The 13,537-nt window shown below is 42.7% G+C and overlaps 1 protein-coding gene across 7 annotated transcripts in view; it reads left to right on the top strand.

The window, feature by feature from the left end:
- Positions 1 to 12,621, top strand: part of SLC6A6 (solute carrier family 6 member 6) — a 121,246-nt gene extending 108,625 nt beyond the window's left edge. For all 7 annotated transcript variants that reach the window (XM_040593459.1, XM_040593462.1, XM_040593456.1 and 4 more), the window contains 5 exons: positions 815 to 952; positions 2,019 to 2,121; positions 3,071 to 3,171; positions 3,865 to 4,035; positions 5,540 to 12,621. In XM_040593459.1, the coding sequence (XP_040449393.1) occupies positions 815 to 952; positions 2,019 to 2,121; positions 3,071 to 3,171; positions 3,865 to 4,035; positions 5,540 to 5,680 (654 nt within the window). In that variant the 3' untranslated portion in view covers positions 5,681 to 12,621. The remainder of the gene's footprint in view (positions 1 to 814; positions 953 to 2,018; positions 2,122 to 3,070; positions 3,172 to 3,864; positions 4,036 to 5,539) is intronic.
- Positions 12,622 to 13,537: the final 916 nt, after the last annotated feature.

The raw sequence follows: 13,537 nt of genomic DNA, 5'->3' as shown, positions 1-13,537 counted from the left end.
TGCATCTGGTTTCCAATTAACTTTAAACTTGTATTCAAACCCAGTCTGGGTTATTTGATTAGCTCAAGTTACATATCTTACATGTAGTTTTCCAATGGCAAGTAAGTACAAATACAGTTATCGTGAAGCTAGATAAAGTAAGATCTTTTCAGAGCTTCATTTTTGGTTTACACATGCAAATAGCTTACCAAACCTTCGTATGGGGCAGAAGTACCCCAGAGCCTCAGCCAGCGGTACTCTGCTCACAGGTTCAGAAAAGACAAGCTCAGGCAAGACGAGCTGCCGTTTCACATCAAAGCTTGCTTTCCCTTGGCTAGATTTTGACTAGCAAGCCCACGAGTAGAATTATATCCAATTGTGGCATTAACCTAACTAGTACCTGTGAGGTTTTCTGGCACATCAAAAAAGGGCTGGGGGGTAATCTTCTAGCTCATGCTTTTTTGGAGGGGTTTCTCTCTGCCTCTTTTCTAGCGTACATCTTGTATTCGTCTGGAACAGCTACAACATAAAAGCCACATAAGTGCCTTCCTGTCATCAAATTAACTTCCTTTATCCTTGCGGCTTGCATGTACAGAGCCCCTTTGGTAGTTTGTAAGGCTGCTAGGAAATGAACGGCAATTCTGAAAGCTTGTTCCAACCTGAAAATTACCCCCACGCTTCCACCTCTGGGTTACAGAGGAATGGCTTTGATTTACTTACTCAGAGCAGCATTTTGCCACAGACTTAAGTTAGGGTGTTGAAGTATGAGCCTGGATAAAATACATGGTGGGTAATTTTCAAGTCACGTTTCTTTGTTGTTGTTCTTCCCCTTTAGTTTGTTGAAGTTGAAGGACAGATCACGTCATTAGTTGATCTGCACCCATCCTTCCTAAGGAAGGGTTACCGACGGGAAATCTTCATCGCTATAGTATGTTTCCTTAGCTATCTTCTGGGACTAACTATGGTGACTGAGGTGAGTAGCACTGGTGCTGGAAATTGCCTACTTTTTAGCCAGTTTTCAGACCAGTTTTAGCTATGAATGAGAGTGCATGGGATTAGCCACTCAGAGGAGCAGTGCTCCTTAGATCTACAGAGTATCTTTCATCCCTAGATCTGAAAGCATTTTGAAAGGGCGCTGTATACTCCTTCCTTTTCAGTCAGAGGAACAGAGACATAAAATCTCATTAAATTCAATCTGATCTCAGGTACTAATCAACATGAGTATGAATATTAACATCTGGCTCTAAATGATGAAACACATTGGGAACCTTCAGCAGAGCAGATTAAGAATCCATCCAGTGCATGCAGGGAAAGATTTTTATCTTAGTTACATAGACTTGACTCGATTAAATACCACTGGATTTATTCTAGTGTAAACAAGATGGGAATATGTTCCAGTGGCTGCACTGCTGTGATATTTATCTCCAAACTAAAATCCAAGCCAGATTTTAAAAACAACTGGAAGAGCACGATTGGGAAGTTAAAATAGCACCTGTAACGGAGGTGCCCAACAAACACAGCATTTCAAGTAAAAGTGCGGGTATATACAGTTCCACTGTAGTGAGAGCCAAGACTCTAACATAGTAGTATAAGTCAAGAGAGTTAGAAAGAAAAAAATGAACTATTCTTACAAAAAAGTCCTTCCACTCAATTTATAAATGAAGACCCTCCTGATGAACCAACTTCCATGTTTAGTATTTGGAGGTGTTAACGTTAGGTGACCTGTTACTTCCTTACATCATTTGTTTCTGTAAATGCCCATCCTAAAATACTTTTAAAGAGGAAAGATATAAGTGTCTCAGAAGATTATACTAAGTGGTTTAATTTTGTTTAATCCTTATCTTGTTTGGAATGCTTCCTGTAGTAAACATGTATATTCCCTGGGGAAGGCAATGCCAAATATTTACCTTACCTACTTGCTTGGTATTTCTTCTTGTTAGACAACGATCATTCAGATATGTTGGTTACTGGAAGCTGGGTCTGAAATGTTCAGGTTTTTTCCCTGTTGGATCGTAATCCATTGTGTCTCTTTTTTACAGGGTGGCATGTATGTTTTTCAACTCTTTGACTACTATGCAGCTAGTGGTGTATGCCTTTTGTGGGTTGCATTCTTTGAATGTATTGCTGTAGCCTGGGTTTATGGTAAGTGAGAATCCTTTCATCTAATACCTTTTGATGAGTCAGTGACAATTTTGCTAGCCAAACATTTAATCATCAGCCATCCCAGAATCTTCTTCCCAGCAACAGACACATGCCATTAATATAAATTTGCACTGACCTCTGGGAGACAAGTATGCATCTGGGATGAAGCCAGCCTGCAGTGTTTTTCCACACAAAAATGAGTATTTTTCCATTGGTAATTAATAAAGGCACAATTAAGCATTTACATGTGTTAAGTTTAGAGATGAGAGTTGAAAGTTTGGCCAGCCGTGAAAATTTCTGTTTGTCTCTCAGCGCATTTCTTTTCAGCGCTGCAATGTCCTCAGGGGGCAAGCCAACCAAACAGAAAATACAAAAAGAAAGCTGACGGGAAAGTGTATTCTGTCCCGTTATTTTCAGGCATTGCCGAGTACCAGGGACTGACAGTAGCCTCTGTAGCTGCCCGAGACGGTAGCTGAGGAACCATCAGAAGATGTTTGCTGCTTGGGACTGGTTATTTCCCTGATTCTTCGTGTAATCCATGTCCTTAGAAAAGCAAAACAAAGCCTTCATTTTGCATCAGTCAGATTTCTGTAGAAGCAGGGGGTACCGTTTGCTGTCATGTCCTTCCCAGGGTGATCCTTCTGGCAAGTTCAGTGAAAGCCTGGGGAGAGGAGTGGGCACGTGACGGGGGCAGGAGGGCTCGGCGTTGCCCTCCCGCATCCGAATAATGGGGGATGCATAGGATGAGAGAGTCCCCCAGCCTTTCTCAAGGAGAAAATTATCTTGAACCTCACAGCTATGGGAAGCATTTCAGCAACACATCTGACACCCTCATCTTCCCTTTAAATACCCATTGGGGTGTGGGGGTAGGAAAGAGGCTGTAATCCTACGGTCCTTACGTGGCTTTTATATGCTCAGTCCTTATAAATGCGCTCACTGTCTGTTACAGGCGCTGATAATATTTATGATGCCATTGAGGATATGATTGGATACAGACCTGGTCCCTGGATGAAATGGAGCTGGATTGTGATCACTCCAGTTCTTTGCGTGGTGAGTACTGACTCGTGCCCTTTCAATTCTTCCACGCGGCTGCTCGGGGCCACCTCTCACCACTTCTCTTCAAGTGCAGGCTGTTGCATTCAGAGAGCAATTTGCAAAGAGATGCTGAAGGCTTGAACAAACCCCTCAAAGACATTATGTTCTCAGATGTTAGCTGTTCACATGACAGCTCTCCACTGTGCCTGTGCAAACTGCAATTGGCAACATTTAAGTGGATTTTTCTTAGGATTGGCAAAATATTACATTCATGGCACAGAAAACTCGCTCTCCAAAGAGCAGTCCCTACTTTAAGTAATAGGACTACTAGGCCATTTTAACGAAAAGACTTTAGCAGTCTGAGACAGGCACTCAGCGTGAAGTATTTAATTGGCTGGGAAGAACATCTCGGTAAGCTCCTTGCAAAGTACACCGAATATTTGAGCCCTCAAAAAGAAGAGGCAGTGTACTGCAGCTGTTCAGCACCATCGCTTAACACTGTTGTCAAGCAGCAGATGCTATAAGCAGATGCAGATGCTTTTTCAATAATTTAAATTGAAGACTAATTCCCCCATTGGTTTAAAATACATACGGTATCATCAGCTCTGCCTTTCAGTGCCTCTCTTCCTTAGGGCCAGTGGTGACACCAGAGCCCTACAGCTTTCAGCATTTTTTGAGCCTCACTCTGTTTTCCTTTCTCATCCACAGGGGTGCTTTATCTTTTCTTTGGCCAAGTACAAACCACTGACCTACAACAAGGTCTACACATACCCAGACTGGGCAATTGGCCTGGGCTGGGTTCTCGCCCTTTCCTCCATGATCTGCATCCCTATGGTGATGGTCATCCGCATCATACAGTCAGATGGGTCGCTCATTGAGGTAAGAGCAACTGGTTGGCTGGCTGGAGGGGAAAGGGAGCTTCAGCTTGCTGTCTTTTATACAAAATAAGCATAGTGCTTGGAGAACTGCCCCCTCGTCCAGGTAGGGCAAAGTTGGGTGCCTCTCCTGCAGTGAATGCAAATAAGGCAGTTAAAGATCACCTGTCCTTTGGGCAAACAGTAGAAACAGAACAAACACAAAGCATTCTGTCCTCAGACAAACGCCAAGTAACTTTACTTGCGTCCCACTTCTGCAGTTTTCAGCCTGGCAAATTGTTGCCTCCATGTGCAGACAAGCGCTCCAGGACTGGGGTGTTTCCGAGTGCTAGGTCTCTCTTCTCCAGCCCGCAGGGACAAGGAAGCACCATCCTGAAAAATCACTGAGAAAAGGAGAGAGAAGCCTGGGTCAAACTTGGCTGTGTAAGAGCTCATTTCAGGGAAATTTGGATCCACCTGTGGATTGTGTGGCTCTCGGGCACGGCCTTTGCTCTGGGAGACTGAATAAAAGTCAAACCCTCCTGCCAATGAGCTTCACTTTGCAGCTTAGCTTTCTTTAATTTTTATTTTTTTTATTCCTAATTAATCAAATTGAAACACTGGATCCAGGTTGCCCCAGTCTTTGAAAAACTTTGGGTCGGATTCAGACTTGGCAGTGCAGATTCTCTCAGGTTTGGATTTGCAGGCAATCTCTTGCCCTTCACCGTTCAGCACAGGTTCCCCCGGTTTGTTTTTCTTCCAGTGGAAAGTTTTTAAAGACTGCGTAAGCGTGAAACTTAGCAATTCTCTTCGAAGGTTTCCGATTAGTTTTGGTTTTGCCTAATGAGGTCATCTTAAATGCAGTCCAGGGTATTCTTGGAGGAGAAAGTGGGGCACTTTGGGTTAGGAAAAAAAGAGAGAATAGAGTTAAAAAAGAACATTTCCCAGAGCACAAATGCTTGCATTTGTTTTCCTCCAAATGTTAATGGTCTTTTTCAGCTGTGGCCAGAGCATGAGTGTTTATTTTCCTGCCTGCATTGTCACCATCAAGTGAGAGACAAGTCTAAAAGTAGCCAAAACACTCCTCAAAGGCCGTGTTAGGAAAGAGAGTAAACACTGGTCAGATGCCACTTAGTTCTTCCTTTGTGCACTGAGATGTAGGAGAGAAGTTGCCACTTGGCACTGAACGGCTGGGCTAGAAGGCAGAGCTGTTTCTAAATGAGGAAGGGGAACGCGCCTCATTTGATCAGCAGCTGCAGCACAGAAAGCCCAGCATGCAGGGTGCTGCAGGATGCCACGAGTGCCCTCGCGGCTCTCACTTGCCTGCGTCAAGCCCGGCTCTGCAGCTGAGCAGAAGCTGAACACGGCGCTCCACAGCTCGGGGCCCCGCGTCGTTGCGGAGCCACGTGGCATACGCACGGCTCTGACAGCCCCCATCCTCATCCTCGGATCGCCACGTCCTCCATCCTGCGCACGGAGACGCAGGGCTCGCTTGGTCTTCTCACTGTCACTTTTCTTCTTTCTTTCAGAGGATAAAGGCGGTGGCTGCCCCCAAGGAAGTGAATCGGTGGTCCAAAGAAACGGAGAGTGGCACCCCCTTCTGCCCCAATGGAACTTCGAATGGCGGATTGATCAAGCCAACTCATATCATTGTGGAAACCATGATGTGAGCTCTCTCTGTGAGAGGATAAACCTGCTTTAACTGCCGTTTACTAACCATAGATTCTCATAGGACCAGGTTTACAGAGCTTTATATTTGCACTAGGATTTATTTTTATTTCTCACAGAGAAAGTTATTTTTTGTGTGTGTTTTTTTTTTAATATTTTGTAAGGTAATCACAGCAGATGTCTCTCTGTAGAGGGAGAGCTTTCATATCAGACTAGACATATTACAGGAATTTACTATTATTGGGTTTTTTTAAATATATATATCTTTATCTCTAAATATTATACACCTTACCACTTGAATTGATTGTCTCGCCAGCAATACATTCAAGTCTCAGAAAGCAATTTTAGGTGCTGGTATGATTGGGAGCAGGGTAACCTACAGAACACACAAAAGGAGCTCTGTTGAGAGATACGATTTTAAAAAAGACGCTGTTTCAAGAGAATTTTCAAAGGTGTAGTATTTCCACCCTCTGGTTCAATTGTGGTAAACGACAGGCTTCAGGGTCACGTTGGGGAAAGGGTACAGTTACGTTTAGCACAGTCCCTGAACTAAGATACAGCTGGAGCAGAGAGTTTGCGTGGGAGGCAGAGAAGTTGGGTGTGAAAAGCCTTGCGGCCGTCCCTCCCGAGCTCAGCATGGGGACGCCGTCACACAGACGGGAGGAGGACTTTAGGAAGGCATTTGCAGGTTTTATCGTGGTTCACTCTTCTTTTATTTTTCTTTTATTTTTTTTTTATTATTTTAGATTTTTTGGGTTTTTTTACTTCAGTGGAATGCCTACTGTTTGTGTGTGAGCAGGGAGGTGGAGTACCAGCTCCTGAGTTTTCCAGCAAAGCATGTTTTAGTGTGGTGGCACCAGTGTAAACTTGAATTCTGCAAACGGGGAGGGCAGCAGGGGCAAGGGCTGAGGAGCTGAGAGGGGGAAAAGCAGCAGCTGCCCTCTGGGTGCTTCAGGTGTTCGCTTGTTCACTTGGACTTTGGTTTCAGGCAGAAACATAAAAAGAATCCCTTCTGGACTCTGACCGTCCAAAGGTGAACACAAACCAGGTCATCCCCAACGGGAGGAACAAAACCACTCACCTACACCTGGTTTCGCTGGTATTTATAACAAACACGTTGTTAATAATAATAGTAATTGAGATAATAATATCACTCTAGTAAACAGGTGCTTTTAATCCATGTATCTCAAAAATGCTTTGCCAAGTTCGGTAACAGGATTTGCTTTATTTATTTATTTGGGGGGAGGTTCGTTACTGTTGGGGGAACAGACGAAAGGACTAAGTCCCTCGTCCCATGTTACTACATAGCAGTAGTGGACTTAGGCCCCCCACTCTCCTTGCCCATTATTGGGTTAAACCGTAATTTTATTCTATTTTTTAAGGGGGGGGTGGGGGGGGTGGAGAGTGGCAGACATATTTATGAGGCTCATGAATCTTATCTGCTGAAGAAATGGGGCTTTTGGGGTTTTAAGTTAAAGCAAAGGGAACATGTAACACTGAAATCCTTTGTATTTGGTCAGGAGGAGTTGCACACTGTTCCAGGTTAGATGGGGGGGCGAAGAGAAACCACTACAAAGAGTATAGGAATGGGGGTTCCGCTTCATGTGGGCCAGGTGGATGTTTCCATGGGGAATTGCTCCCTGAAGACTGTCCAAAACATGGGCAAAAGCTTTTTTTTTATTTTGTTTTGTTTTTTTTTTTTTAACTTCAGCAGGTTGTGCTGGGAACAGCTTCTCTGGTGAAACAACCTTTTCCTGTGGGCATTGTATTAGAGGGAGAGGGTTTTTCTTCTTATGATACCACAGTTAGGCTATGCAAAGGTATTTAGAGGAAATGCTTGATAAAAGCAGAGTTTGTATCTACTTACTCAGCTGTCAGCTTAGTCTGTCAGGGCAGAGTTTGTCAGTTAAACAGGAGCGTATCCAGTTCTTAACATTCCTATGCAGTAGTTTTATTTTATTTTTTTCTTGTCCCATGGGCTAACTGGCCACACCAGCACAAACACTTGTTTATTAGCTTGTTGGTTTTCCTGTAACAGAAAAGGAGTGATTTAAAACTAAGAGATGGACCAAAATAATTTTAAAAAGAAAAAGTGAAAAGTGGCTGCATCTATAACTTTCAAAATCTTTCTAGTTTGAATTCATACAAATTTTTACATCAGATAGCTGAATTGCAGCAACAAAACCAGCCACAGCAGAATTGCTTTTGTTTTCTTTTTTCTGGTTGCTGTATTATGAGAGTTATGAATGAAAATTTTTCACAGCTGGAGATGGCAAACAACTAATGTCACCTGCTGGGCCAGTGGCAATAGCCATCCGAAGGTCACTGGAGGAACTCTATGAGCCACTAGGTGTCATCAAATGTGCCCAAAGTAAAGAAACAGGCATACAGCTAATTTTCTTTTTTAATAGCCTTTAACTAGCAAAGGCAAGGAAATGTGATCAAAGATAATTCTTTTAGTGGGCTTCAGCTTGGACCCTCATTTTTGAGTTGCAATTAGTGTCTGCAATAAACAGGCACACTTGCCTTGGTGGAGAGGGAGCAGCGGGTGTGTGCGGGGTCTAAATTAATGGTTTCTGTGAGTGCAGATGAAACACTGATGCTTGATTTATTTTTTATATATATATATACATTGTCATATAATTGTGTTTGAGATACAGTTTGCACATCTCTTTCTGTGCTATAGAGCTGAGACAAGCTTTAGTTAGGGGGAAAAAATGGTTTGGCTACATCAAAGATGTCTCCGGCGAGTCAGCGGGGTATTTAGCCATCTCCCGCGTTGTGGAGTGTCTTTGCTTGAAGAACCAGAGGGCTAATACTACACCTTTCAAAGTACAACTACTAGAGAACTAGAACCCAGCCCCATTTCATTATAAACTGTGCCATTGAAATCAGTCGCTTCCATGTACCAAGTGAAAATGTCTCGCACATATGCAACAACCTCATTGAAGCGTTCTCTGTGTCAACTTCGCTGGCCCTGCTGTGCTCTTCGGCACGACTGCAAAGGAGGGCTGGGACTCACGAAGAGCTAAGAAATTATTGTTTCTGGAAAACAGTTCCCCTCTCCCCTCTTCCATCCCCTCTGAAAAAAAATGTAATTAATTCTTCTTGTTTTATCTGGGGGTTTGAGTTCCAATGAGCACACTCACATTTTTACAGTTTTGGAGTTTTTCCTAACACTTTTATCAGATTTCTGAACTTTTCTTGGTGGTAGATTTGCATTTCAACATGATCCTCTGCCAAATTTATTTAAAATAATTTTTAAAGAAGTCTGTGTTTTCTACCTATTTCTGACTGCAAATGCAACTGGGGTGGTTTTTTCTCCTAATTGTTTAAAAACTTGTGACCTATTTTACCTGTCTTATGTTAATGAGGAACTCTATATTAGAAAATCACGACTAGTGATAGATGAACTGGTTTGGATCCAGGGAAAAAATTAGTGCAGTTTCTGGCACGAGATCTTTAGAAACAGATCCCTGAGTTTAAAATCAGAATAAAACAAGGCAAACCCCACAACTTTCCGCATTTCATGTGCCCTTGTATTTGTGGGTTCTTCTGGGCTTGAAAACAGCAGAGTCTCAGCAGTATTTATTTCCAGCTGAACTGAAATCAAGACATAGTAGAAACATAAAGGGGAACATTTACCCCACAAGAGTCTCCAGCCTGTTTCTTATTTTTCTCAGTTTTCCAGACTTTTTCAGTTCACCTGTCACTAGTTATGACTGAATGAGCATCTATTGTAAGGGACTTTACTTTGGTATTTAAACAGTATGATTTCATAAATAGAACTGTTTTTTGTTGTTGTTATTGTTCTCATTCTCCTTCTCATCCATAGCTTTCCTTCACATCTGGTCCAAACAGATCCACACACTTTGAAAAGTCCTCTGTAAAGTGTGAGATAGTAGGTCCACAATGGATCTGTTCTTGTGTGGTAAATGAAAATACAAAAGTCTAGCAGCTGTACTTGCCATCTAGGACAGTGCCGGTGGTCACCGCGCAGCAGCAGTGCAGCTCCTGGAGCAGAGGGGTGCTAGGGTGGTCTGCTGGAACAGCTCAGCAAAACTGGGTTTGGCTACTGTTCTTGGGGAGAGGAGGAAAAAGGGGAAACAAAAAAAAAAAAAAAGGCGCAGCCTTACAGTTGCTGTAACACCAAAAAAACCCCCTACAACCATCAGCAGAGCCTTTAATGTCACTGTCAGGACAGCATCTTCTGCAGCTGTTTCGGTCCTATGTGCATCCTCCTTTCTCAACTGCAGATACTCCTGGTTCCTCTTCTCTGTCTCAGCGTTAGCCAAGTCAGGTAGATCTGAAGACACATGGACATTTCCATTCAACAGGCCTTTTACAAGTCTCCTCCTTGTCTGTTTTTATTTGCTAAGGAGACCTAAGTTTTGTTGATGTCGTGCTTGTCACACAGGTTCAGAGCTCCCACTTGTTGCATCCATGGCAAAACTCTGTCCGTGGGAGAAGAATTTGAACTGATTATTAGCTTCCATGTCTTGTGGTCACTGCAGGACTGCTCATGGAGGCATAATGTATATAAAATGTTAAATAAGCTGTGCATTGAATGGAGTGGACAAGTTAGTTAAGCAGCTCAAGTACACTTGGAAGAAAGATGACCCTGACATCATTTCCAAGGAGATTCAATAGAAGTTGCTCACTTTCAGTAAAAAAAAAATAAAATAAATCTGTGTTAAAGTAGACTAGTAGATGAAATCTTTCACCCTCATATGCACACACACAAGCGAGAACGTTGCTTCTATGCCTGCTCTGCAAGTCACGTGTGTAAGTCTTGCAGCAGATCTGTTTAGGATGAGGACTAGAAAAGTTTAGACACCACATCCCTGCAAAGAGCCAACCTGCCAGGGTGTCCCAATGGCCTTTCCCGAGTTGAGGGTGGTGGAAAGTAATGACAAAATCCTGGACTCTTGCCCCTCCAAGGAAGCCTTAAAGTTGGACTGGAAAACTCTCCTGTCTCCCTGTAAGCGCCGCATGTCTCCTGGTATGGGGGGGTTGGGTGAGGTGAGTTCAGGCAGTTGCGTCAGACTTTTTTTTCTCCAAAATCAGTCTTCAAAGCCTTGCGGTTAGGATTGATATGTAATTGTGTATTTGTATGTTTGCATCAGCAAAGGTCAGGAACTGTCAGCCTCTGGTAGCTTGTTTTATTTCTTGTGATCAGAGCAGACCTTAAGAAAGAGTATTCAGTTGGTGACGCTTGACACCTAAAAAACCTACTAATGACTGCAGAAGAGGCTCCCTCAGCTCCATACTTTGGTCACAAAATTTTTCTGTTGGGTCAATGGTCAATTTGACTTTATGGGAAAGCTTGCTAAAAGAAGACTTGAGCGTAACCCAGCTGGAAAATTGCCTGATCCACCCCTGCATCCTCCACCAGATCATGGCTCTTTGCTGCCAAGCCCAAAATAAATCTGTACACAGATGATGCTTCTCCACTTAAAAAAAAAAAAACTTAATTTGTTTTTGTCTATTAAAAAATAACAGGGAAAAATCTTTTTTTTTTCCTGTTTTTTCCAATTGTCAGTCTGAATTGGTGATTTCAATTTACCTATGTCCTAAAACAAGCAGAAAAAGCTTCAGACACCATTTGACCAAAACAAAACAAAAAAAAAAAAGAGCTCAGAATTTTGCAGATTGAAAACATTAAGAAAACAAATCCCCCCACCCATCCCCATCAGAGGCGGAAAACTTTAGTGACAGAGTTTGCAACTGGGAAAGAGCCCGACCCTGCTGGTACTGCTGGGCTGCTGAAAAGCAGAGCAGCCACAGCTGGTTTTGTATCACTGCTGTGTCCTGGTTTGAAATACTCAGTAAAAGTGTCAGAATTTAATTGCCACAAGCTTTACACATCCTTGAGCTGTAGGAGTAAAGTAAATTAAAAACAATTTAAAAGGGGGCAAGTTTTCTGAGGCTTCTTCTCCTGGTCTGGCTCTGTGGTGTGCAGCAGGACAGTGCGGCTCGCTTTCCCATTTGCAGCACAGGGGAAACATGGGCTGACGGGAGAAATCAGAAGAAATAAAGGGGGAAAATTTAAAAAAAAAAAAAAAAAAAAAGTGCAACGATTACACTAAGGAACTGTGCAAGTGTGCTTTTGTGTGTGCATACACAGGGGAAGGCTTCGGTCCTGTAGCATAGTACATGTTAGCACGATACATATTGTTTCTAAATCTATCTGCTTCTGCAGTTGAGATGTTAAAAAGATTTGATTTTTTTTTTCAACATATAAAGAAAAAAAAAAAGAAAAAAAAAAAAGAGAACAGTGGCAAAATCATGTTGAGAGACTGAAAAAAAAACCCCAAACATACCTGCAGGGGCAAGTTGAGTTAGTTTGTCATCTGCTCCTGTCCTGGAAGCCAGCGGCAGTCTCTCAGCATTTCAGCATCCCAGTACTGTTCTGAAGTGCTCGTTGTTCAATAGGATGTTGTTTTTCTCCGGTGTAATATTGTGATTGTTACCTGATAACGTTGCCAGGGACTTCACGTTATAAGAGGTGGTCCAGCTTGTTTGATGTATTTGGCTAAAAAACAGTGGTGGTTTTTTTATTATTTAAATTCCTAGCAACTGTGACTACAGTAATGTGATGAGTAGCACATACAGTGAGGAGGCATTGACGATGGCCTCCTTAAAAATGTCATCTGAACTTTTTTTTAAAAAAAACAACTTTAAAATATTTTTAAAACATTTTAAAACATTTTTTGTGTGTTCCAAAACGGAATATTTGTATTTGAAAAAAATCCTGGAGTGTAATTTAATCCTAAAAAACCCTGTAGCCTTTGTGTATATGGTAAATGTTTGTATTTTGCAGGTTCTGTTTTGCTTTTTAGATAAATAAAATGTATATGGATATTTTTAAGTCATCTTTGCTTTTTTAGATGAGTTTGTAATCACCTTATAACTGAAAATAAAACTTTCCTTTATAAACCAATTATGCTCTCAGATGCTCTTTTTTTGGTCTTTGAGTAGCTCAGTTCTTCCTTTAAACCTGTTATTTATTGTGGGGTTGTTCATTGTGGTTTTTTTCCTCCTTATAAAATATTCCATTTTAAAATAATAAAAGCCCTGCTCATAAGCAGCTTGGCCCAGCTCACTGATCCGACTTCACGTCCGCGACAGCTGCACCCCTCCCCCAGCAGCTCAGCCCCACACAGCCCTCCCCTCACCCCCTCACCCAGTGGACGGGGAAGAGCATTGGAAGGGTAAAAGTACAAAAATTTGTGGCTTAGGAGATAGACAGCTTAATAATTAAAAAAAAAAAAAAAAAAAAAAAGCAGAAAAAAACCCACCCCAACCCACAACAAAGAAAACAACAAAACCAAGAAAAACAAGTAATGCAAAAGAAAACCATTACCACTAACCAAGCAATGCCTGGCCAGTTCCCCAACAGTGACCACCCCCACCCACCCCCACTCTCCCCAGTTTTATCACTGAGCATCCCGTCATACGGTATGGGCTACAGCTGGGCTCAGTGGGGATCAGCAGTCGCAGCTGTGTCCCCTCTAATTTCAAGTACTGCCCAGCAAGGGCTAAGGCATCCCTGGGTCAGCAGCAGCAGTGGTTTGGTTTGGTGGGCTTTTTTTCCCCCCCTTCCCCTTCAGCAATGACTTTGGCTGAGCCTGAAGGTTAGTGCTGGTCCCAGCCCACACCATTTCAGTCCTGCCCAGCCTATGGCCTGGCTTCACCGGTGCTTTGTTTTCCCTCCACCCACACTTCACCAAGTTCAGCTGGGCATATGCTGAGTATTACATGAGAAAGTCACCTTCCCCACCCCCTCACCCTTCTTTTTCCCTTTTTTTCTTTTATTTATTGGAAACGAGAGCTGATGCCCTCACAAGGCTGTCCCT

Source organism: Falco naumanni, chromosome 4 (assembly GCF_017639655.2).
Source record: "Falco naumanni isolate bFalNau1 chromosome 4, bFalNau1.pat, whole genome shotgun sequence".
In the NCBI taxonomy this organism is placed as follows: domain Eukaryota; kingdom Metazoa; phylum Chordata; class Aves; order Falconiformes; family Falconidae; genus Falco; species Falco naumanni.
This window is presented reverse-complemented; position numbering and strand designations above follow the sequence as displayed.